Source organism: Manis javanica, chromosome 5 (genome assembly GCF_040802235.1).
Source record: "Manis javanica isolate MJ-LG chromosome 5, MJ_LKY, whole genome shotgun sequence".
Classification (NCBI taxonomy): Eukaryota; Metazoa; Chordata; class Mammalia; order Pholidota; family Manidae; genus Manis; species Manis javanica.
This window is the reverse complement of record NC_133160.1, coordinates 83,352,403-83,376,330: the sequence shown is the minus strand read 5'-3', so window position 1 is coordinate 83,376,330 and position 23,928 is coordinate 83,352,403. Positions and strand designations below refer to the sequence as shown.

General features: G+C 36.0%; 1 protein-coding gene across 1 annotated transcript in view; it reads right to left on the bottom strand.

The window, feature by feature from the left end:
- The window catches only part of COL25A1 (collagen type XXV alpha 1 chain), a 457,450-nt gene that overhangs the window by 97,408 nt on the left and 336,114 nt on the right, over nt 1–23,928 (bottom strand). Inside the window, exons 10-12 of the mRNA XM_037020206.2 lie at nt 22,753–22,788; nt 7,768–7,794; nt 5,657–5,701 (exon numbers count right to left, since the gene is read on the bottom strand). Coding sequence (XP_036876101.1) covers nt 5,657–5,701; nt 7,768–7,794; nt 22,753–22,788 — 108 coding nt within the window. The remainder of the gene's footprint in view (nt 1–5,656; nt 5,702–7,767; nt 7,795–22,752; nt 22,789–23,928) is intronic.

The following is a 23,928-nucleotide window of genomic DNA, read 5'->3' as shown; positions in this document are numbered from 1 at the left end:
AATTACAAATCTCCTTTTCCTGTAATAGGAAAAAAGAGGGCAGAGACAGCTTTAATGTCAGTGCTCAGATGGTGCTTGGCACTTAGCAGTAAGTGTTGAAGAGATACTTGAAGAAATCAGTAAGTGAATCCATGTTATAGATTTAATGGAAGTTTAAAAAAAAATCTTTTCCAGATTATGTATGTAATTTAATCAGATGTAGTGAATCAGTATTTTTGTGGTCCCTTTTATAAAACATAGTGTCTTTTCAGTTAATATGGAAAACAAATGAACTTGATAATGTCCTAATTCACTCAGACACATTTGCTTTGTTTTGCAACACCTGTGAGCAGCTTTTGCCTCACATCCCCCTGCCCATCAATAATACTATTCCTTCAACTTTTTCGTCTCCCCCTCCAAAGAGTCTCACTTAATAGCATGATAACTAGATCAAATATTATACTAACATGCGTAAATGATGTCAGAGGAATCTTACTATAATTGTTTTATTTCAAACCAGCATTAAATGACCTTTTTGAACTAACTTCATTCCTCTCTAAAGGAACTAAAGTTAATTGCATAAAGAATAGAAATATCACTGCTCCACTTAAAAAGTAAAACTGAGGGAAAAGTCTCCTTAGGAGAAATTTGTATATAAGAATACCTGAGAATATATGAATCATTTTGCAGGGTGTAGTGATTTGACTATATGAAATATCCTGTAATAGGAAAATAGTATTTCTTTAGAGAGAAGGAATGCATCCTATTACTACAGTCATGTGTTCTTAGAGTTCTAACATACACATCAATAACTTTAAAAGATAAGAAAATAAAAATAATTTAGTTCTCAGCTTTAACCAGCAAAAGAATTGAATTGCTCTAAGATACTTTCCCTGAACTATTAATTAATCTGGAATCAGAAATCAATCATGCCATTTACTCTCAATATATTTTCCTAAGTCTAAAGATCATAATGTTATAAATACATTGGGTAAATAAATAGCTGGGTAAATTCTGCTACAGGAAAATTTTAAGCTAATGCACCAGAAAACAAATAGGAATAAATATATTCAAATTCTTCAGGGATTGAATCCAGACTGTTGAATGATAGAGTCAAGGTAGCCAAAGGAAAAGTGTACTTAGCTGTTAGAGTAAGTGAATCAAGAATAAAAATTATTGAATCTATTGTGTAGCTAACTAGACAGACTCAAATTAATAGCTTGACCTTTGGAAGTCTGACAGCTTCAATTTATCTGCTCTTTAAATATACTCATAATAAAAATGCCACTAGAAGCATGCTGTGAGGATTAATGTCAGTGAGGAACTATGAAATTATGTAAGAGATGATAGGTACGCTTAATACCATAACTATAAGCTAATTAAAATTTAATGTTACTTAAAAATCACATAGCTATTTGGGATAGATTCACAGATGATACCAACATCAATTTTTTATTTATATTTTGGAATTTTAAAAATAATGAATTCTAGAAAATACTCGAAAAATACATGAAACAAAATCCTCTTATATTTCTCTTTTGCTTTGGAATCAATCCCTATCACTCTGGAGCCTCAGAAATATTCTCACTTGCTTAGACAGAATAACTTGTTTTTAATCTTGGAAAAATCTTTTACCATTATTTCATAGTAACAAAGAAGCAAAGATGTGAACTATGAGGTGCACGCATTAGATTTCTAATGTACCCTATTTCTGTCCCAAATCTCCTCTTCGGTGGTATTTGCCCAGTACTGGGCACTGACTGCTGTTCAAATAAATTGTCATTGGATGATTTGTACTTATGCAGGGCAATTAATCTGAAGATGTGGAAAGGCTAGAAAAATATAGGGTTCTAATAATACCTATTAAGAGTTGAGATTTTTAAAGCTCTGACATAAATATGTCAAAATACATATGTGTTTATATATATAGTATATATATATATATACATATAAAATTTGTAGACAATAATTTATTTTGTGAAAGAATCTTTCAGTTTAAAAAATAGTTCTACCACAAAATTGTTTTTCAAATCTTCCACTTCTCCAGTATATCTGAGAAGTAAGGTTTTAGTGACAAATATTTCAGATATACACCTCTTCACGCACATGTGTGTGCACGTATGTGTGTGTGTGAGAGAGAGAGAGACAGAGAGAGAGAGAGAAAGGAAAGAGAGGGCGAATGAATCATGGAGCATAACTAAAAATGTTAATTATACCTTTAAATCAGCAACATCTATTCATGAGAACTACAAAAGTTTTGTGTACAATTAGGCAAAGAAGAAGAGGGAGGAGGGTAGTATTCATATTTTTAGGTAAGAGAGCATCAAATCTGCCCTCACTGCTTCGACTCTTGGAAACAAATCCAAATTATGGAAACAACAGCCTTCAGAATTGGGAACAGAGGATGCTAGAAGCTGGCTGAATTGGAAATGAGACATGAGTGACTTTTTGTGGATATACAGCATCTCTTAGAGACTTAAATTATTACATTCTCTTCTCTCATTTTACAAATGAAGCTGCCTTCAGCCCAGAGAGGAAATGGGTCTTTGAAAGACTGCCCCTGAGGAGGAAGAGCTTGGGCACCCTGACTCCAGGACTGCGCCCCTGGGGCGCCTAAGCAGGGAGAGCCAGGAGACAGGCATTTTACTTTCATGTGTAATCTGGCATTTCATTTTCTTGAAGTCAATTGGCTTCTGCCCCTGCTGGAGGGTATGCCTAGAGCTCACTTGCTGAAGCTCTGCAAGTGCGATACCTACTATTACAAGACACTTGATAACATTTTTTGTGCACCTATTACACCACGTGCACTTTGGAGATATTATCTAGTTAATACTGCAAAATCTGCATTTATATTTATACCCATGCCTTTAAAAAATTAAGTAACTTGCCCAAATGAGGACAAGGACTTGCAGCACTCTTTCCCTGACTGCAGGGTCCACATTCTTCCCTCTGTAACATGCTGCCTCCCGTTTTTCACAGAAGGATGCTTAGTAGCCCTTTGTAGATGGTGATGTCAGAAGAAGCCAGACTGGAGTTTAATGCCATGTTACTGCTGATGTAAAGCTTTTCCCTGACACAATCTGAAGAACTGGAACACCACTACAAAAATTAAAAATATTCAGCTTAACAGTCAAGGTGACCAATATTTAAAGGAAAATAGTGTAAAAAAATGTCATCACTAAGTTTACTGACCAAAGCCTATGACCAATTTTGTCAATCTGAATGGGTGGAAAACGTTCTAGCAGAAAACAAACACAATATTTTCTTAAAATAGTTTCCTTTTCTTTCTTTTTAATAAGAGAAAACTCTTTGGATTTTCTAATTGTTATTTGCCGTATTTCTGATGGCTTAGAAATCACGCTCTTCCTTAACCATTGTCTGACAACTATTTCCTAAGCATAAAAAGTTCTTCTTTGGAAAAAGTGAAGTTGTAATGTGGAGAAAAAACATTGTCTCAAGATAGTTTAAGGATATTTATTTATGTGCTTAAAAAAAACGATTATGCCATTTTGTAAGCTCTTTTCTTAGAAAAACAAGTTCTAGAAATCTAAGACACATTTCATATGCTCTAAGTATAGAATTATTATTACTCTATTTTCAACTTTGTTTTTACTGTTTCAGCAAAGAGGACTTGGGGTTTTTGCATTTAATTTTCCTAAAAACGATATAGCAAATACTACAAATGTTAGATAATGACTAGGATTATCAGAAATTCCATACACAAAGTTACAGGCTTAGGAGTAGGAAACACAATCTTAACTTACACTTTGACAATTCTTTCATAAAAGTGTAAAATCATCTAGCTTCTCTAGGTTTTATAGAAAACACTTAAAAATGCCACAAAGATGTATAACAAGACATCAAACTGCATATATTAACTGTCTATTTCCTTGAAACAGAATTTACATTCAGTGACAAGGACAAGAAAATGTTACATTCCTTTTTCTCACTAAGGAAATTGCATATTTCCTTTCCAAAAATAAAGAATATGCAGTCTTCCTAAACATGTATGTGACAGTTTTAAAGTTGTTTTGTTCAGGTCAAAGGTTTCTATAAATTTTCATGATTGTCTCAAAGATGAAAAAAGAAAAGCAGCAAAGAAGAAAATGCAAAACATTAACCTTAGGTGCACAGCTTTAGTTTTTCACCAAATTTAAAAATGTTTATGTTGAATCCATATTTTGTCCTCTCTAAATATTATCTTGACTTACATAATTTTCAAACCCAATTTAGAAGGTATATACCTTGAACTTTTTGCTTCTGTTTCCTCCACAATGTTCTAAACAGAAAGTTACTCTCTCTTTAACCAGGACTTGCGAAGCAGATGGATATGCATTTGACTAAGTGGGAAACAGATTTGTGGCATGGGCAGGACACTATTTATGAGTATGCTATGTTTGATTTGTGGACTAAAGGATCCCATAAAACTTGCTTGAGAACATTAATTTTGCTTGAGAATTGAGCAATTCTGGAAGCAGCCTCTTTTAAAATATAGATTGTCCAAATTTCCAGCATTTCACTAAAATGAAATGAAGGAAAAGCTTAATGGTAATATCAAACACTGTCATAAGGGCATTGTGTCTACTTACCATTTAATCCTCAAGTTGACCCTAACAGGTAGGAATTGTTACTGTCTCCTTTTTACAGGTGAGGAAACTGAGGCCAGAGAACTCAGGAAGTTCGTCAAAATTCACATGGCCTCTGAACCTCAGGCTCGTGCCTTTGGCTACCCTTGCAGTACGTTTTAAACTGTGATGGTTTATGTCTTAAAAAAGAAGAAAATTGAAGAAGATGGAAAAGGTGACTCAGGTATATTCAGCCTGTAAAGGTTAGGCCCCTTATGACTTCAGAATTCAGTCCAGAGTGTAGGATTTAAAATTCTTGGGAAGACAAACAAATGGGCACAGGATTTCACAGGGCCAGTGCAGAAGCTCTGAGGGAGACAGGAAAGCCCCCAGCTCAGTTCTCTGGCTCCTGCTGGACTGGCCCAGCTAGTGGCTTTGTTAGCTGCCACAGCGGCTTTCCTGGTCTCTGTAGAGGTTCCAGTATGAAGAGTCAGACAGGACTTTTGGAGAGCACAGATTTCCAGACCCTCCTGTGGGACAGATGCTTCGTCCAACTAGCAAGTACACTGCAGTAATCAATGTCCACATGCGCACAGTTAGACCTATGTTGAGTTGTGGGGATTTTATTTTTCCCCTCATTATTAACAGTACAATAGAAGTGTACTACCAGAGCTTGGCAAGTCTAGTTAAATCCCATTTTTTGCTTGACAGTAAAAAGCAAAATGGTTGCTAAATTCAGGAGATTCCCTCTGTAAGAATAAATTTTGTTAACCAAAGAAATAATACATATTACTTTTGACATGTTGAGAATAGAGTGCATTTTGTTAATCACAATTCATATTAAATATAGCTTTTTCCCTACCCTGTATATATGTATGAGAAAGATACAGTATGTATTTCATTACATAACTTATCAAAATAAAATGGGAAAATTTCTGAGTTCCTAATGATTTAATGCAGCTTTAAAAATTAAACTAATTTGATTATTTACTCCACAGTTTCCCTATATTTCAATAGTATATGTACTGTTTTGTACTAACATTACTGACTAGAATAACTGTAATTTTAATCCTCTCCAAATGATCAAAAATACTGTATTCTGTAGAACTCACCTTTTGCCCATTTACCCCTGGAATTCCAGGTGCTCCAACAGAACCCTAAGGAGACACATGATTAAATGAAGTTGGTATCATAATCATAGAATATTTCATTTCTAAATTTGTATTATATTAATTACATTGGCCATAACTTTACCTTGCTAAACCATGATGGGAGACTGTGTTTTCAAATCTTTTCCACTGTGTTCAAATGTACAATAATGTAAGCAGGTTCATCAAGCTTTCCCAGAAATTATGTAACTATGTTTCTAAATATCCACTTAATCACAACATAATTATAAATCAATTCACATTATAAATTGAGATGTATATCTATCAAAGGGCTACATGGCTCTAAACTGAAGTGTTTTAAGAAATAAATAGGCTTAGCTCCACCTGGAAAAAACAGTAGTAGGAGGAACTCTTGAACTTCATGAGTTTAAATATCATGCAACAAAAGGTAACTAAAATGACAACCATTTGTTCCACAAGTCAAATATAGGAACCATGATGTAAACTCAAATTTGTTATATTTGAAGGATTTTTTCCTGGTTTTTCAGGGAGTACATTTAAGCCACGTGAGTGTGAATGTCTTTCAAAGCACACTGCATATAGCTGTTACAAATGTTAAACACCAACTAGAACACAACTGTGCATAAATATTAAGTGTGTGTGTGTGTGGGGGTGGGTGTGTGCATGCACATGCACTTGGACATGAGCACACATGCATGCTGGAGTGATTATGAATGGTTGAATGTAGGTAGGATCAGTGGAGAATAAAAAATTAATTATTACCTGAGAAAATCTATGACATTCAACAGGATATAGAAACATTAACAAATGTTTTCAAATAGTATGTCATTTCCCTCCTCACACCTCCCCTTTGGGCTCTGGAGAAACCATTTTTAAGTGAAATATGCTTATTCTTTGTCTAGCTCTAGAAAACAGACTTTTCTTAGGAGATGTATGCTTTTAAATTTCTTTAATAATAATGGGAAACTTTTTTTAAAAGAGTAACTGTACACCTAAAACTTCTCTACAAAAATTTAGTGTATCAAAAATATAGTCACTATATGCAACACAAATTGAGACAGCAAATCCCTCAGTGCTTTAGGTAATTATATGGGGCAGGTCATTAAATGACTTTCCGAAGCCTGAGGCAGTAATTTTATCCTGGTGGCATGTGGATTAGGGTAGCTTTACAATTTCACACCATGCTTAATAGAGACATTATTGCGAAGGACAAAGTGTTCCTATACACAAGTTGTCTCACAACTCATTGGCTTTTAGTTGGTTTGTAGGATTATGTTTCAACAGATGCCATATGCCCAGTGCTTGGAGGATAAAAAGTCTATCTTTGATAGATTCCAAAGATAAAGAATAATCACTTTTCCACCTGTTGTAATACAATTGTTTTCTTTAGTTTTCTGCAGGTTAAATAATCTTCTTTTCCCCCTTGTGGGGTGGGAGGTGGAACAGGGAATGGGGACTCAGTGATATTTTGTTGGCTAGCAGCCATTTACCTGTTAGTGATATATTTACTGCTGTAGTATTAGTATTGATGTATTTACTACTGTAGTATTGCTGTAATGTTAGAAGTGCTAGACCCTTTCCATCAGAATGTAATGGTCAGTTCTGATGACTGTGGATGATGTTGAAATGACTAGCAGGAAGTCACTTTTCAGGTTACCTCCACAAAGGAGGACATCAGTGGGCCACGTGAACGAGGCCATCAAGCAACAAGCACATCTTTTGTTCTGGCCAGTTCTGTGGGTTGTTTGGTGATCATATGTTTGACAAGGCCATGCATTTAGCTGGCCATGTAGTATGACCCATCACATTCTAAGTTCTGTCAAATGTTCTACCAGAGTTTGAATTAAAAATTCAATAACCTTCATGTTTGGCAGACAGCTTGAAAAGAGTCTGCTCCGGATTTACTGAATTTTCTGTAATGGAGCCGATTAGAAATGTAATGGTTCACAATAAATGATGGTATTTTTAGAAAGCAGAATGCACAAACCAGACTGCCTCAGCACGGGCTTACAGTAGCTAATTCCATTCACGTCTCATGCTAGCCATTAGGCAATGAGAGTATAATTACTCCCACAGTATTGTTTATACGCTACCTTTTGTCCTGGAGGCCCCAGAGGACCCTAAAAAAAAAGAAAAACAATTCAATTAACACAATACTATAACCATTTAAATGACCAATTAAAACTGTCCTTATTCTGTGGGGTTCTCTTTGCTATACTGAAATAGGCTGATGTTTTATACATCAGGAAAAATGAAGATCTGTGGTTGCAAATGCACAGTAGGTCTTTTCTTCTTTCTTGTTCTCTGTTGACAAATATTCAGCATATGCAGTAGGATTCTGATATCTCCTCAAAAAAAAAAAAAGGATCTTTGCCATTTCAGCACATCTGTTTCTTCAAATACCTACAAAGCTATCCCATCAATCTCATTTAGAGGGCCTGAGATGCTGCTGTGAGCAGCAGTTAAAAAGCAATACAGTTTCCCACCAAATTGACACATCACATGACTTCTGCATCGGCAAAACCTCAGTAAGCAGATTTGCAAAGGCATTAACTGAACAGCAGTACAAAAGACATATTTTGTTCTATTCTTGCTCTTATGAAATGTTGCCAATTGACCTGCATGAAAACTTGTTTACAAATTATGGGATGCTCAGGTCAATGAGGCACCTAGTGTGTGCCAGAAAGCAGAACAAAAGATGCTGTCAGCTGTTGCATAAACTGTTGTACTGGCAGAGGAGGCTGAGAGGGTAATGTAATTTTTAGGAAGATGAATGGGAATATTTACTATAAAATAGAAATGTGGCAGTTTTGAGATTAAGCATTTTTCAACCATAAAGGCAGTGTTGGTATTCTGCTGGCCTTATCTAGAACAAGGCACAGCTTTGGGGTGGTGGAAAAGGACACAGAGAGATACAGCCATCATTCTTACTATTCACGTCTATTTTTAAATGAAAATATTAGGCACTTTTTTTTCCAATTCCTTTCAAAGTATTTTAACAAAGTTATACTGTATCATTTCATTTGAAAGCTTTTTAGCCCATTACACTTACAGCTAGCTTATTTTCAATTTGCAGCACTTCGCTTAATCAACATTTTATATTCATACTCTGTAACTTTAAATAAAGCACTAGAGTGGTCATTAGAGGAACAATTGGTTATGCATGATTTTTTAAATTAAAAATACACAATGTTTGGGAACTTTAAGAGAATCTGTTCCTCAGAAATCATTTTGTAATCCTCACAGGAAGACTAACAATTTCCTCATATAATCAGCTTTAGGTTACTGAAAGTGCACTGTGCAATATCACCTTCCTGTATTTCTTTCTTGATTTACTCAGATAACCAACTTCTTAATTTACTAGTTATCTGCCATCTCTGTGTGATCACACATTATCCCTACCCATCTTGCTCCTATTTAAAATTCTGTTTTAGATTTTGCAGAGCAAATAGAGGCTCTCAGGTGTAAACTCCCTCAATATCATGTCTCTCACCAATTTAAACCCATGTGGACCTCGTCCAATATCAGAGGAAGGAGAAGCAGTCGTCTCTGCGGGGTGAATACAACCAGTAGACGCTGGAATCCATCCCTGCCTCTGTCCTCAGGGAGCTCTTTCCATCAATTTTCCCTGCATTTGTATCAGAGTGCCCATTTTCCACTAGTTTCTTTCCCTTAGCACATAAACATGTTTAATCATTTCCTCACTTGGGTAAACTGTTTTTTTGGGGGAATGTTAATGCTAAGTAGAGGCAGAATTTGGAAGTTGTAGTGATAGGAGATCTGAGTGTGAAGAAAAGATGGGTTTTACAACCTCTGTGACCCTACTTTTCCAAACTTTTCACTTCTTAAAATATTGATGTTAGAAAGGATATCATATAACAAAAAGCACATTAATTCAGTGTTTAGACTGAGAATGCATATATGCTCAATTCAAAAAGCTTTTGTTTCCCATTATAAGCCTAAATTTGCCACTTGGAAAAACACTGTTGACTAAAATTGGATAGCTCATTTCACTGATGTATATAATTCTAGAAGGTAATCTACTCCATACAAAAATAAGAACAAATTTAAATCAACTATTTTACCTATAGACTAACATATCTGATATTTTCTAACTTGGTCCCTCATGTATGACCACATTAAATCAGAGAAAAAGACTAATTTAAACTCTGAAATCTATAAAATCACATTAATTGTATATTTTAACAATATATAATGAAAGTCAAAGGATAACTATAAAGAAAATATAGTACTTTTCTTAATTGTTGGGAAACTGCTTTGGTTTTTTTTGCTAAACTCCAAAAATTTAGGATGTAACATGAATCTGAATTGTGAATATATGTCTTATGGATCATTCATAACTATGTTGCCAAGGATATATTCTCAGCTGCCAAAAAATGTGCATATATTCCTTTGATCTCACTGGCAGGAAAAATGGTAGCAAGCCAAGGATAATGTCATCCATTACTAGGAGGGGACTGAGAATAAAGCAGTTGACTATAAAATACAGATATACATTCAAGTAAGTACAGACACACACACATACTCGACACCCACACACAATGGTTATTTTACTAATCAAGATTTTGCTTGTATGTATGTGTTTTGCATAGCCTTAGATTAATTATCCTATTACATATCTGTGACATTGCGGCCATTAAATTTCAGCTTACAAATGAAGGCTTCACCATTCCAAACTTGGTTTTGAAGTTAAGGTATATTGCTACTGGTTAATTAAGATGTCTACATTTGATTAGTCTTGTGGTTTCTAATACAAATATAAATTTATGAAGTAATGGGGAAATGCCATAGAACTGTTCACTAACTTATTTAATTTTTCTTAAGCTTATTTATATTTTCAGCTTGCTCAAATCGTGAATAATGACTTGGATAAAGAATGCCGTAAGTTCATTATTCACTAGTCAAACCAGGGCTTCTTATTATTACTGAAATTAAAGTTAATTGTTCTAGTGTTCCAAGATTTCTCAAGTAATTCCGTTATTGTTATCCCCATGACTTAAAAAGTTAGGGACAAATAGTTTTCCAAACCAGAGTCAGTCTTTTCAGTCCATTTTTATTAATGAATTGTTCCTTTCTTAGACATTTTCTTGGCAGGCATCTTTATATTTGCATATATTTTGTATTCCACCAATTAAGATGGGAAAAATTTGGTTTCTTTTATATTTCAAATTGTTTCTATGTCTCAAGATTAAAAAGTGTACAACATTTAGAACCTCAACATATTAAGCTGTGTTTCTTTAAGTTTAACTCCGGAAGTGTTAACTATAATTTGAACCTTAAAATACACTCGTTTCAATACAGGTTCTGGGTGATATAAAAATGTATGAGCTTTTTAAATTGAAAGTTCCTGCAAAATAGACATAACTTTATTCAAAAGATAAAAACCAAATGAGTCACAGAAAAATCTTAAGTGTGGAGTAACAACATCACTTATCTGTGAATAAACTTTTACACCAAATTTTCATGATGCTTTGGAAAAGACCATGGAGAACTATGCAAAGTTAAAACTTATAGACAAGTAAGAAATCACACAGTGAAGTCAATTTTCCTTGCCTTTGACTGACTTCTGCTAGATTTCAATTCTAAAGATAATGTAAAATATTATGTAGAATATGATGAGCAAGTAAGTTAAAGAAATACGATAGTCCCATTTGGCGATTGCCTTTATGAAAGGCTTGCTGCTCAGTCCTGAGAGTGAGTGATCCTCACTCCTCCTTCTCAAGCCCACCACTCACTCAGTCCAGTCCCCCTGCCGTGGTGCCACACTCTTCTTCCAGCCTCTTCTCTCTCAGCTAATGTGAGAAATCTCCTCAGGGCCACTCTTCAGTCTGCTGTGAATTTTCTAAAAGACTAATAGATCCATACCTTTCCTCTACTGAAAAATCCTTTACTGCTTCCATAGCTTCTGAGAAAAGGCCATGCTTCGTAATAATTGTAGCCCAACACAGAAGCCATGCTTCCACATCTTGACACCTTTGTACCTCTGGCTGGTTGTCTCTATAGTAGGCTTTTTCTTGTTGGTCCTTTCCCCTCCAGTGATTGTTTAATCAGAGCTCAGTGTCCTTGTCCTTGGGGCTAGAAGTGACAGCACTTCTTTCACAGAATTTACCAACAGCACTGTAATTGTCTGGTTATGTCTTCTTTTTCATTTTAAATTTCTGTATTTTATGCCATGTGCCAGGCACATAGTAACTGCTCAGTGAATCCTTTTGAGTTCATTCACTAACTCATCCACTTAAGAGTTTTCTATGCCCATTGAGTGTCAGGTAATGTTCTAGGTGTACTGAGACACAGCAGTGAACAAAATAAACAAAAATGCATGGCACCCTGGACTTCATATTCTAGTGAGCAGAGAAGAACAGTAAACAAAAAAGTAAAATATAAAGTTGTGTCAAGTGGTGAGTGCTAGAGCAGAGAGGGGATGGGGCAAGAGAAGTAGATGTGGTAGCATTTTAAATTAGGGCATCAGGAAAGGCCTCAGTGATAAAGTGGATGGAGAGAGGTCAGGCAGGGAGCCAGGCATATAGAAGGGAGAAGAATGTTCCAGGCAAGGGAACAGCAAGTGCAAAGGCCAAGAGGTGGGCACAAGTGAAGTGTGTTTAAAGAACACCAAAGAGGCCGTAGGTAGGTAGCAGAAGTTGGTGATAAGGATAGGAAAGGGAGATCATACTTGCATGGCCTTACAGGGGTTTATAAGCACAATGATGTTTATTTTGAGTATGATTAAAAACAATAGGAACAAAAAAATGAATACATAAAGTAAATCGAGTTTTTTCTTGCACCTAGACAACAGTGTCTTCAAGAAAGGAATGACAAGATGACATTTCACCTTTGCATTCACCTGAGTCCATCTAACACTACTGCCTATTCTAATAGCCTCTAGATTATCTAACTGCAAAAGGGATTGAAGGAATTCAGTACATGGCCTTTATATTAAAACAGCCAAGCAAAAATCATCTTAGTTACACAGTCTCATTAACACAGAGAGATGTGAATGTAGGTTTAAGGTCCCTAATGCACTTTAGAAAGCCATTATGCAAACAGTAGGAAGAATGATCAACCCAAGTGAATCTTCAAAGCAGGCAGTTAGGAAATGGATGCTTTTACAACCATTATGCATTGGCAGTACTTTCCAGCCTGTAATGACAGAAAACAAAAACAAAACAACCTTTTTTAAAGAAAGTGTTTTGCTTGACAGCTCATGGAATGGAAAAAAATCAATGAATTTTCCTGACATTACTGATGTTAGCATAAATTTGATTGAAGTATTAATTGCTTAAACAGGATGCAGAGTTTCTGAACGATGTGCTTTAGGATGCCTCTTGGGAGGTGTTTTAAGGCAAGTTATGGTTGCCTGCTATTAGGAAATGATGTTCTGTGTGAGCAGGGGGCGGACACAGTTCCTGTTCTGTCCCTGATGGCTAACAGTAAAATTTGAAGCTCTGAAAGCTGCTGGTCATTTCTGGACACAAGAATATACAACCCAGCTTCTGTAATAAAAAAACATAGGGAACAAAAAAGAGGTGGTCCATCTGTGAAGGGGAGGATAAAAGCCCCAAACTATTAAGACACATAAAATGATTTCCTTTTTAAGTTGGGAAGTTTCCCATGATTTCATAAAAGCTAGGCAAAATGAAGAGAATAGTTTTTAAAGTCTGGTTCTATAGAGCATAATGATAACCTAACCTATGGAGTCATAAAATGTTAGTATCAGACTTTCCTCAGGATTTGGTGCAACAGACTTTAATTACAACTTTTTGAAAGATATTACTCTGGTCAAATGCATCACAAGGTCAGAAAATATATTAGCTTGGCTTATAAAGAGAAGGAGGCAAATTTGAAATAAACAATGGAAATTTGTCTTGCTCAAGAAGGATTCATTTAAAACATAATTATATAAAATTCCATGCTCTGCTTGGATGTTTGATGAGGGAGGGTCAAGAAACATAAACTCTAGCTACTATTATATGTATGTCTGGAGTTTAATTTAGCAATGTTTTACAAGATTCAGATTTCCTAGATTCAGTGTATGGGAATGCCAAACTAGAAACTATTGGGAAATGTTTAGAATATAAGAGAGTGTTGTGCTGAAATGCTTTCAAAGTAAAATCCAATGATTTAGTTGAACGGGGTATGAAGGAACACAGCATAAACAAGCAAAGAGCAGGACAGTGCTGAGACAGGAGAGGCTTATATCTTGTTTCGAGTCTTGCATGGACTCTGTTTTCAGTCACACTTAATCATTTATATTTTCCCAAGGAATCTCCTATTAGTCTTCCTGTGAAGTTCCTAATAATTCTTCAAGGCTCAGAAGTCATAACTCACCTCTTCTGTGAGTCTTCTCCACGCACTCAGGATGAGCTAGTTTTTATCCTCTGTGTTTCTCTAGCACATTTTAACTGGCTATATTTTAAAATATTTAAATATTTATAAAATCTACTTGACTAGGCAGCAAATTCCTCAGGCCATATATTTTACACTCAGTACCCAGGTCACTGCCTAACAAATAAATAATTACTGAACAAACTGAAACAACGAAATAGTGACTACAAAAACTATTAAATCCCATTTACTAGATTTCCACCATCATTTTACTACTCAGCTATCAAACTTCTCTTCCTGGAAAGAGTTCCCAGTTTTGAGGCAGTTGTTTCTGTGTAACCACCTGAGTTTTTTGTTTCAATAATATCACTCCATGTAATTTCTGTTATTTGAGGATGTTCCTTTACAACAGGTTTCATTGAGAGTCTGTCAAGAAGATGGTATGTCATTATATTAATTTATGAATATTTGATGAAAAACATTTTAAATGGACTAATTATTTTTAAAAAGAGTAAATTCCTTTTGACTTCTATCTCATGTGCTGACTTTCTGGAGAAAAAAAGGATGAGTCAAGTATTGGTGTTTCTCCAAATCATTAAGCTGTGACCTCTGTAAGGGAGGTCTCCTAAAGCTCAGGAAATTAAAGAAGTAATATATTTTTCACCACTTGACAAAACCAGGATCCAAGACTGATTTTTGAGCATTAAATACCACCAGCAGATTAAAGACAGATCTAGGTACTGGAGAATCTATGTTCTGATTCAGTTCCCAAACAGAGACCCTTACCACCTCTCACCAGATACCCAGGGATGAAATGAGCTCACTCCATCTCTTCTAAATATTTAATAAATGTTTCTTGTTGCTGAACCCAAAATGGAGATGACCCATAAAGAAAGAAAAATTAACAAGCTTCCTCTGCCTTCTGTGATTAAACATACTTCCCTGGTGTACCATAAAGGAAACAAGTTTATGGTTCGCCAAGGCCCATCATCCTACACCACACTCTGTAAAAAATATTTTTACTGAGTTAAGTGCAAGTGCCTTTTCTACTTTAAATCAACAACGCTGAGGAACACTAGGTGCTAAAATTAAATATTGCACGATCAGCAGGAGGAGGACTTAAATATAGGGTGATAGATATACTCATCTACTATTCAGATTTGTTCTCTATCTGTCCATCAGAACTTTCTGGAATGATGGAAATGGTCGGTATTGCTTAATTCAGTATGGTAGCCACTAACCACATGTAGCTATTGAACATGTAAGATGTGGCTAGTACAATTGTTAGGAATTGGATTTTAAACTTTATTTCATTTTAATTAACAGAAATTTAAACAGCCACATATGGCTAGCGGCTACTGTCTTGGGAAGTGCAGATGTAGGAGACCAGACTGTGAAATGTGTCAGACTGTAATCAGGTGAACGGGATTCTAGTGAGCTGCCACTGCCTGCCTTGTGACTTTGGTCAAGATGTTTAATCACTCTGATGCTGTTTCTCTGTTTGTGAAGTGATAAACTCGCTATTACCTAAGGTTTCTTACACATCTGTTATGCTCTACTTTAAAAATAGCCACACAGCATGACAAGAAATTACAATTACTTCTCCACTGTGCTCAGGAAAATCAGCCTTTTAGTTATACCATGTATATTCACAGACACACATGTACTCCAAATAACCTGTAGTACACGAATGAATAGAAGAAAATGCAGGAGAAAAAGCAGTTTTGTTGGACTGGTCCTGCCTAATCTTAATCCTGGAATGCATGACATCATTTGCAAGAAAAATATAAAGCTGATTCCTTTGTATTTTTACCTAGTTTACCAATTCATTGATTCACACCATAGAGTCATTCAGTTTGTTGAACATGCTAAGAACCAAGCACAATTATTGTATGATGATGTGGTAAATGTTGTGAGGAGGGAGACAACAACTTCTAACTTATCTTGGGGTGTGTGTGTGTGAATGTGTGTAAGTGAGTGAGTGTGTGAAGGTGCGTGAAGTTTTCTTGAACGAGGTCACCAAAGCAGAAGTTTATTTTTTTAAGAATCCACTGAGACACATGGACTCTGTACTGCCCTCAGTTCTGGGCAAGAGGGCTCTTGCTCTGGAGCCCATGCTTTAGAGAGCTCTTCCCTGGCTGCACCCTGCCCCTGTGGCAGCCACCTCTGAGCTCAGACTATGGTGTGGGCCCCAGGTGGGGGGTGTCCGGGGTTCTCTGCTGCTGTGCCTGGAGCTCACCTCAAGGACTCCAAGTTGCTTCTACTTTGGTCTGTTTTCACAAAGGCGAGCCATGCCATCGTAGTGTGCCACAATAAACTGGAGGAGGCAGGAGGTGGGTATTTTGAGGTGTGTGGATAGATCTGGACCTGTGACCATCCCAGAATATCTACATGAGCGTCCAGTCTCATAACACTGATGGGTGAAGTGGGTGTGGGGGAGAAAGGGAGCAGGCCAGGGCCAGGGGCTGGGGCGGGGCTATAGCTCCCCCTACGCCACCTCACTTGGTTTGGGTCTCCACCGAGTGTAGCGATTCTGCACTTGAATTTGCCAAGTCATTATGAGCACATATCTCTGAAGGTCAGAGGACCAGTTTAATAGTTTGGTTTCTACCTTTTAAATATTTAGACATACTATGTAAAGGCTTCCATCTTGCCCTAAAATTTGTATGTTTGTCCTTAATATGCAGATGTAAGGCACAGACCTTACAGGGACCCAACTTAATTAGAAATATTTCTTCATAATCTAATGAGATATGAGAAATTTTTTAAAGAGATCAATTATAATTTCATGAATATCCTCAAACAAGAATGACATTTTGCATCAGTATATTGCTCTACAGTATGTTGGATTCAAAAGTTAAAAGAAATACCTAGAGAAGTTGATAGTACATTTGAAGGAGACAATTTTTAAGGCTTTCTTCCATTTAAAACTTAGTATGTAACTGTTGCTCATTGTACTACTTACAAAATACATAGATATGCATATGTAACAGATAAATAGCTATATAATATATATCTGTGCATTTATAATGAAAACATAGTAGGATAACAGGACTTGAGAGCTGGAAGGGGACTCAGATATTGTTTAGTCTCACCACTTTTGTAAATGTGGAATCTAAAGCCTTGATATTTTAATTTGTCCAATATGATGTAGCTTATCAGATCTTTAATTGGAACCAGTATAAGAGAGTTAAAAATAGAGCTGATTCACAGCCTAGAGGTCGCTAAGAAAAACAAACTGAGAGAGAGATGAATACAGTCATCTTTTGGCCTCTAGACTATCGTTTCATGCTTCAGTGCTCTTGGGTGTGTGCAAGTGTTCTTGTGTGTGTGTGTGCTCATACAGACTTGATTGTGCTCTTAAATTGCTACTGCATACCACAGCAAACCATCTTTAAAGGACAAATGTTGCTTATTTCCACACTGAAGTGACCTGCAGAAATCTCTACAGAAGTCCATGCCCGCAGATGTCCACACAGAGGAGCTCCCTGAGCTGGGCAACGGGACGGGGCAGCAGGGTAGCAGCAGCAGGCAGCACTACTGTACCTTCTCTTGGTGCATTTGGAAAGCCAAGCACTACAGGCTCTGGACGAAAGCACTGAGGAGGTGGGAAGGACTCTGCCAATGTGGCATTTAAGTCCTTCATGGACAATCAGATTGAGTGGGGATAAAAGCCTCCTAATGGTTGCTAAGGCACCCCAGGAGGCAGTGGGCACAACTGAAGTACATGCAGTTTCACCAAACAAGATTTCATTGTTAAAATTCGGTCTAATACTAAATACCCTAAGATGATTTGAGCCATTTTTGTTATTTGTGATTTGAAGGTTTGGGGTTTTGCTTTCTCTGCCAGGTTAAAATCATGAAGAGAAGCCTGCCATTGTCTGAGAAGGCCTGCCATCCTGCTGATAAAGAGAAAGAGAGCTGGCAGAGCAAAGTACAATTAAGTTAAACTCTGAGTTTTATCAAATCGGCCGAATAGCAATGCATTTAACTAAATACAAGGAAATCTTTATCTGTTGGTTATTTCAATTTTATTTTAAATGAAGCAGAAACAACTACTTATGCATTTGTTACTAGCTAACATAAACTGCATTATATTCACTTGACCCAAATGTTTTAAATGTGCTTAAACCAGAAACTAAAATAAACTGAAAATCTGTAACATCTTCAGACACAAGTCCAAATTTCACTTTAAGGAACAGTAACAACAAAATTTCTCTGAATTTCTAACACTCAGACACCACCAGGGTCCAATGAGTGATATACTAAATACTCATAATTCAGTGAGAGATGAACAGATATGCTGTGATTTTGAATATATTTGGGGGAAGGGAGAGAAATGAAGAAAGAGTTTCAGAGTTGGGAAAGGGACTTCATCTATGAAACCTTGGATATAGACACTTGAACAACAAAAAAATAACTTCCAGGAAACTGGGACTAGTTGGCATATTAAATAAATGCATATATACAGATATCATCTCTCTCTCTCTTGTGCTTTTGAGAACTTGTAGTTTATTTGTCCAAGAAAGAAATAGTAAGGTTATAAAAAGGAAAGGCACCTTTAAATCTGCTATGTTAACAACTACTTAAACTTCTGAAGACCTGAAAAATAAAGATCACTTGTGCTAAGGTCCGGAACGTTAGCACTCTCAACTGTGCTCAGTCCACGGGTTGACTCTTGGGTCTAGTTTTGTGACTCTCTCCTTATTTAGATGGAATCCAATTTCTCAAGAGTCTCTTGTTTAAAATCTTATCCTGAACCTCTCAGAAAATCTGGGCATGTTAACAGAATAGATGCACAGCAGGATTAAATAAATATGGAACTGCTTGAGCTGTAGGTCTTCTTTTGTATTCTATCAGAGACGCTGTTAATATTCAGATGATTATTTTTGCAATATAAAATATATATCCTGGATTATGAAAAGTAATCCCCCACCTGACACACTCATAAACAGTTTTGTAAGAGCTAATTTTAGATCATTTCTAGTTTTTTTTAAATTTCATCATCACAGGCATTTTAAATTTTTAAAAATTCTCCTAACCCTCTCAAGACCCTCATGGAAGCAAATACTGCATGGCACAAACTAATAAATGGTGCATGGAAAAGATGAGAGCAGTGGTTTTTATTATCCTTGCTTTAACTGCGGGACGAGATGGGGAGTGTTACGAAAAACTGATAACATAAGACGATGTAATATGTAAAAGGTGAGAAACACTGACAACAAATAGGCAAAGAGAGTAAGTCACACTACCAAGCACAGTGTTGACCACCCTGTAATCTGACTGACAGCTGTCGCCACAGGGCCTTAGCCTCCAGTTTCACACAGTAGTCTTTCTGTATGCAGAGTTATGTCACTGGGCATCCGTTTTAGCAGCAATACTACTCACTTATGGAACTCTTTGTAGTTCAGAAAGCATTTTCCTATTATTATATCACTTGCTTCTCACCATGCCCCAGGGAGATTGGTAAATAAGAATTACTGCCTATCTTTTATTGATTAGTTAAAAGGATCACAGATTTAGTCATACACTCCTAAGTAGTTTTGAGGCCAGAACTACTGGTACAATGTACTTTTCTCCCTACCAGACTTTGAGTCAAAACACATACACACACACACACACACACACACACACACACACACACACACACACACACACGTAATATTTAAATATAAAAGAAAAAAGAAAAAACTTAAGGCATCTTTTCTCCTCATGAAAACTGTTATATCTCCAGTATTCTCTCCCCTCTTTGAGATGGGTTAAAATATACAGATGCTACTTAAGTTAACAAACATAAATAGTTTTTTTGTAAATCATACGAATATTTCACTTAAGCAAATATAAGATATAAAAATTCAGTTTGCTGGGAAGAGGAATTAGGGGATTATATAGCTTTACAAAAAGACTCTGAATAGTATTGCTTTAAATAGCAAAATTCCCCAGAACATTTAAGATATGTTGATTTATGAAAATCTGATTCATATAGAACTTTATAAGAATACATCTGTTATATAAATCCATGCTCACCTGTAATTTACTCTAGAGGGAACAACTGAGTGATAATAATAATAACATACTCATATAGTTCTTCATTATGTATCTTAGAGTGCTTTCCCCTAATTTATTACATTTGTCTTTGGCAATCTTATAAAGGAAGCAGATGGGATATTATTCGCTTTTCTTTACAGATGAGAAATTGAGAGGTTAAGCAACTTGCCCGAGGTCAGGCAAACTATTCATTCATTTACTGCCATTTGAGTGATGTTGTTTTAACAGAGTAGTCAAGGAAGTATGATTTTTCCTCTTAATTTTTTTAAACCAGCTGTGAAGACTATTAAAACAGAGGTGGATGATCTCACAAATATAATGTTGAACAAAAGAAGCCAGACTCAAAAGTGTACATACTTCACAGTTCTATTAATGTACAATTCAAATGCAGGCAGAATAATCTGTGGTGGCAGAAGTCAGAGTAGTGGTGAACTTTGGGAAGAGGAGGATGGTGACTGGAAGGTAAAGGAAGGTTTCTGGGATATGATAACACTCTATTTCTTGACTTGTTTGTGGTTACATTGCTATGTTCACTGTGAATATTCATCAAGATACTTATGATTTGTCTACTTTATATATATTCTAGTTTTCTTTTGACATCTTTAAAAACAGTATGATGCATTTTAGAAGATCATTACATTACACATATTCTTTGAACATTTGTGATTTCCATTAAGTGCTTTAGCTGCATTTAAAAAATTAGACTATGAACCAAATTGAAGACTTCAAAGAGAGAAGAAAAAGTTTATAGAAGAAGTATTCAGGATCATCTTCATCTGAAAGGTTACTACATGAAATGGGAAACTGGAGCAAACTAAGGCAATAATATAATTCTTTTAGTACTAGGTGAACATTTGTATTTAATGACATTAAGCAATGATGTAGGGAAATGGGATTCAGTTGTTACCCACATAGTATATCCCTAACTTTATATATATGAATTTAAAGAAGATTATAATTTTTAAATAATATCCATTTTATTTTAGAACTCTGTGTATTAGGATTCTGTACTGGACATCAGGGTACAAAGCCACTAGCAATGATAAAATCCTGAGGAGGATGTGCCTACAGGGGCACATGCGAGGATTCCTGAGAATCCTGTTTCCCTCAATATAAGAACACATGGGAGGAGTATGTTTTGACTATCATCCAGGATAGAAATTACAGATGTATTCAACTGCTAAAGTGATTTTGAAGTTTATGCTGTTGTTTTCTAAGAATGCTTCACCCCCTGGAGCCCTTAAAAGCTAATGCTGCACTTGTATGCTTTTACCACGGATGGCAAAGGTTTTCATTTTTACATATGGTCTTTTGTTTTCATTTTATTCTTTTAAAAGAATTCATGATAGTGTCCTCCCTAAATTATCTGTATCAATAATCTATCTTGATATTATAGGTCAGGAATAGAGAATTTCCAGGTGGTGGGTCAGATTTGGTCCCAGGGCACTTTCATCGCCCCGGTGAAGCTTTGAAGGCAGCCACAGTACAGTGAAGACCACAGCCCAGTGGGCTTCTCCTCAGGACAGCTGTTGAAGGCACTCCACTGGGGGAGAAGACTTTGACCTTAAATCCATTCACACATTCCTTTTAATTCTGGACCAACTGTCATATTCCTTTGCTGGCATGTTGGTTTCTCCAGGACCTAGCTCACTATTTTTTTAAAATAAATGTTAGACTGTGAACACCTGCATGCTGCCTGCCACCCTGTGCACAGAATGGACATGATCAAGTTGATGGAGCTCACTGCATCCAGGATGAGTGTGAGACACAGCTGTCTCCTGAAATTTGGGTTATTATAACATTGCCTTGTGTTCCCCAATATTGTTCATGTCATAAAACAGGTCAGAAAGGTGGCCCCAGAGACAGACGGGAAAAGACAGAGAGGTAGGTCAGAAGAACGCTACTCTTGAAGGCTCAGCAAGGTGCCCCAACTTGTCTTTCACTGGCAAAGGACCAACAAATCATGAATAATGGGACCTGCATGTCTATGGGCGAGTCCACGTGGTCATTTCATGATCTTTTTTTTAAAATCTTAGGTATCTAAAAAATGTTTATTGGTGCTTTGAATTGTATCATAAAAATTTACATTTTTAGCCATTTGTTGTGGGTATAAGAAATGCAGTTTACTTTTGCATACAGATTTTTAATCTAACACCTCTCTTACTAATTTCTTTTTTCTTTCTTATTTTAAAATTAAAGCATAGTCATGATTGTTTTTAGTGACGGAGATCAAGAGGGCACAACTGTTTCTCTTTGGCTGGAGCCCTTCAACAAAAGAAAAACTCTGAATCACTATGGAAGGTTTACTATGCTAATTCAGTTAGTCACACCAGATCCTTTGGAACACTCGTTTCTATTTAAGCTAAGAGGCATATCCCTGAGTTTAGTCTCCCTTACAGCAGAGCTGCTTAAAGCAGATTCTGTCCTTTGACCTTCCTCAGTGTGTCTCTATCGCTCACCCACCTGGAATTTCCACCCTCTTCTCCTGTGTCAGTTTTGTAGATCTGTTGTCTTGTGACCTCTGTCATATAATACATAGGCCACACTTTTTAACTTTTACTGATTTTCACTCTTTCTGTTATAGGTTATGTGACACACACATTTGTTATACACAAACTTGACCACAGTTCTGAACAACCTGGACTTCCATTATTTTTAGTATAGAAAGGCTAAATTAAGATACTTGCCATCAAGCCTTGTTCTCCTGGTTTCCCTGGTTCACCCTTAAAAAAGAATAGTGATAATTTTATTAATGCTATAAACATTAAAAATCAATTTCAACCTTTTCTTTTTTCTTTTTCACAATACCCACTGGAGTGCATAAATGTCAAATAGGCTTTTCAGGCAAAACAGAGAATTGCAAGCACAATGAAATGAAAAGAGAGCCGATATTTGTTCTTCAAATTCATTTCATAAACATTCTAGGAGCTAATGAGTTTAAATTACAGCACAGATTTAAGAATTATGCCAAGAATGTATTCTAAATAAAACCAGTAGGAGTGATTATATTGTAAGTCAATAAATGGTCCTAGAAAAATATTTAATGTAACTACATTAGCATTTCATTTATTATATCCTGTTTATGATGACATAAAAATGATGAAATGGTGCTCTTGAATGAGAACTCAGAACTTCCATATATAGGACAGAAAGACAACTGTTTTTACTGCAGGAGTTAAATAACAGCATGAACAGAGATTGATTTTGAATTTTGGTTCTCCTGGACTAATGATGGCTGAAGCAGCATGCTTTGTTAAAATTAATAGCATTTATTAAAATAGGATTTTGTGCTGCATCATACCACTATCATAATTTTCTAATACTCAGATTCATATAGAATTTTATGTCATGTTTTATTGTCATATTACTGTAAAGAGAGTCATTGTTTACAGATATTTTTTGAAGAACTGTGCTTGTAATGCCAAGTTATGTAGATGTTGATCTTTAAAAATAAGTAGTTAGAGGCTGGGGTGAGTGGATGGAGAGGGTGAGGGGGATAAAGGCGCATGAAAATTCTCAATCATAATATAAGTTGGTCGCAGGGATGGTTTGTATAACATGGAGAATATAGACAGTGATTCTGTAATACCTTTCTCAACTTATTTTTATAAAACCTTTTCCTAGTGGTTAGGTAGTGTATAAAAATTAATTCTGGGCTACAAATCCTGTTTAAATTACATTTGTGGAATCAAAATCAATGATTCATATCTATGCATATAGAGTTCCATTTCTTACTTAGATGAATAAACTGTATTCCCTTAAAGGATGACATAATATTTGGACGGTTTACAGTTTGTTGCACCTTACCTTTATCTTGTTCCTTGAAAGTAATGTGTACCTCGAATTTTCCTTAGAGTATACAA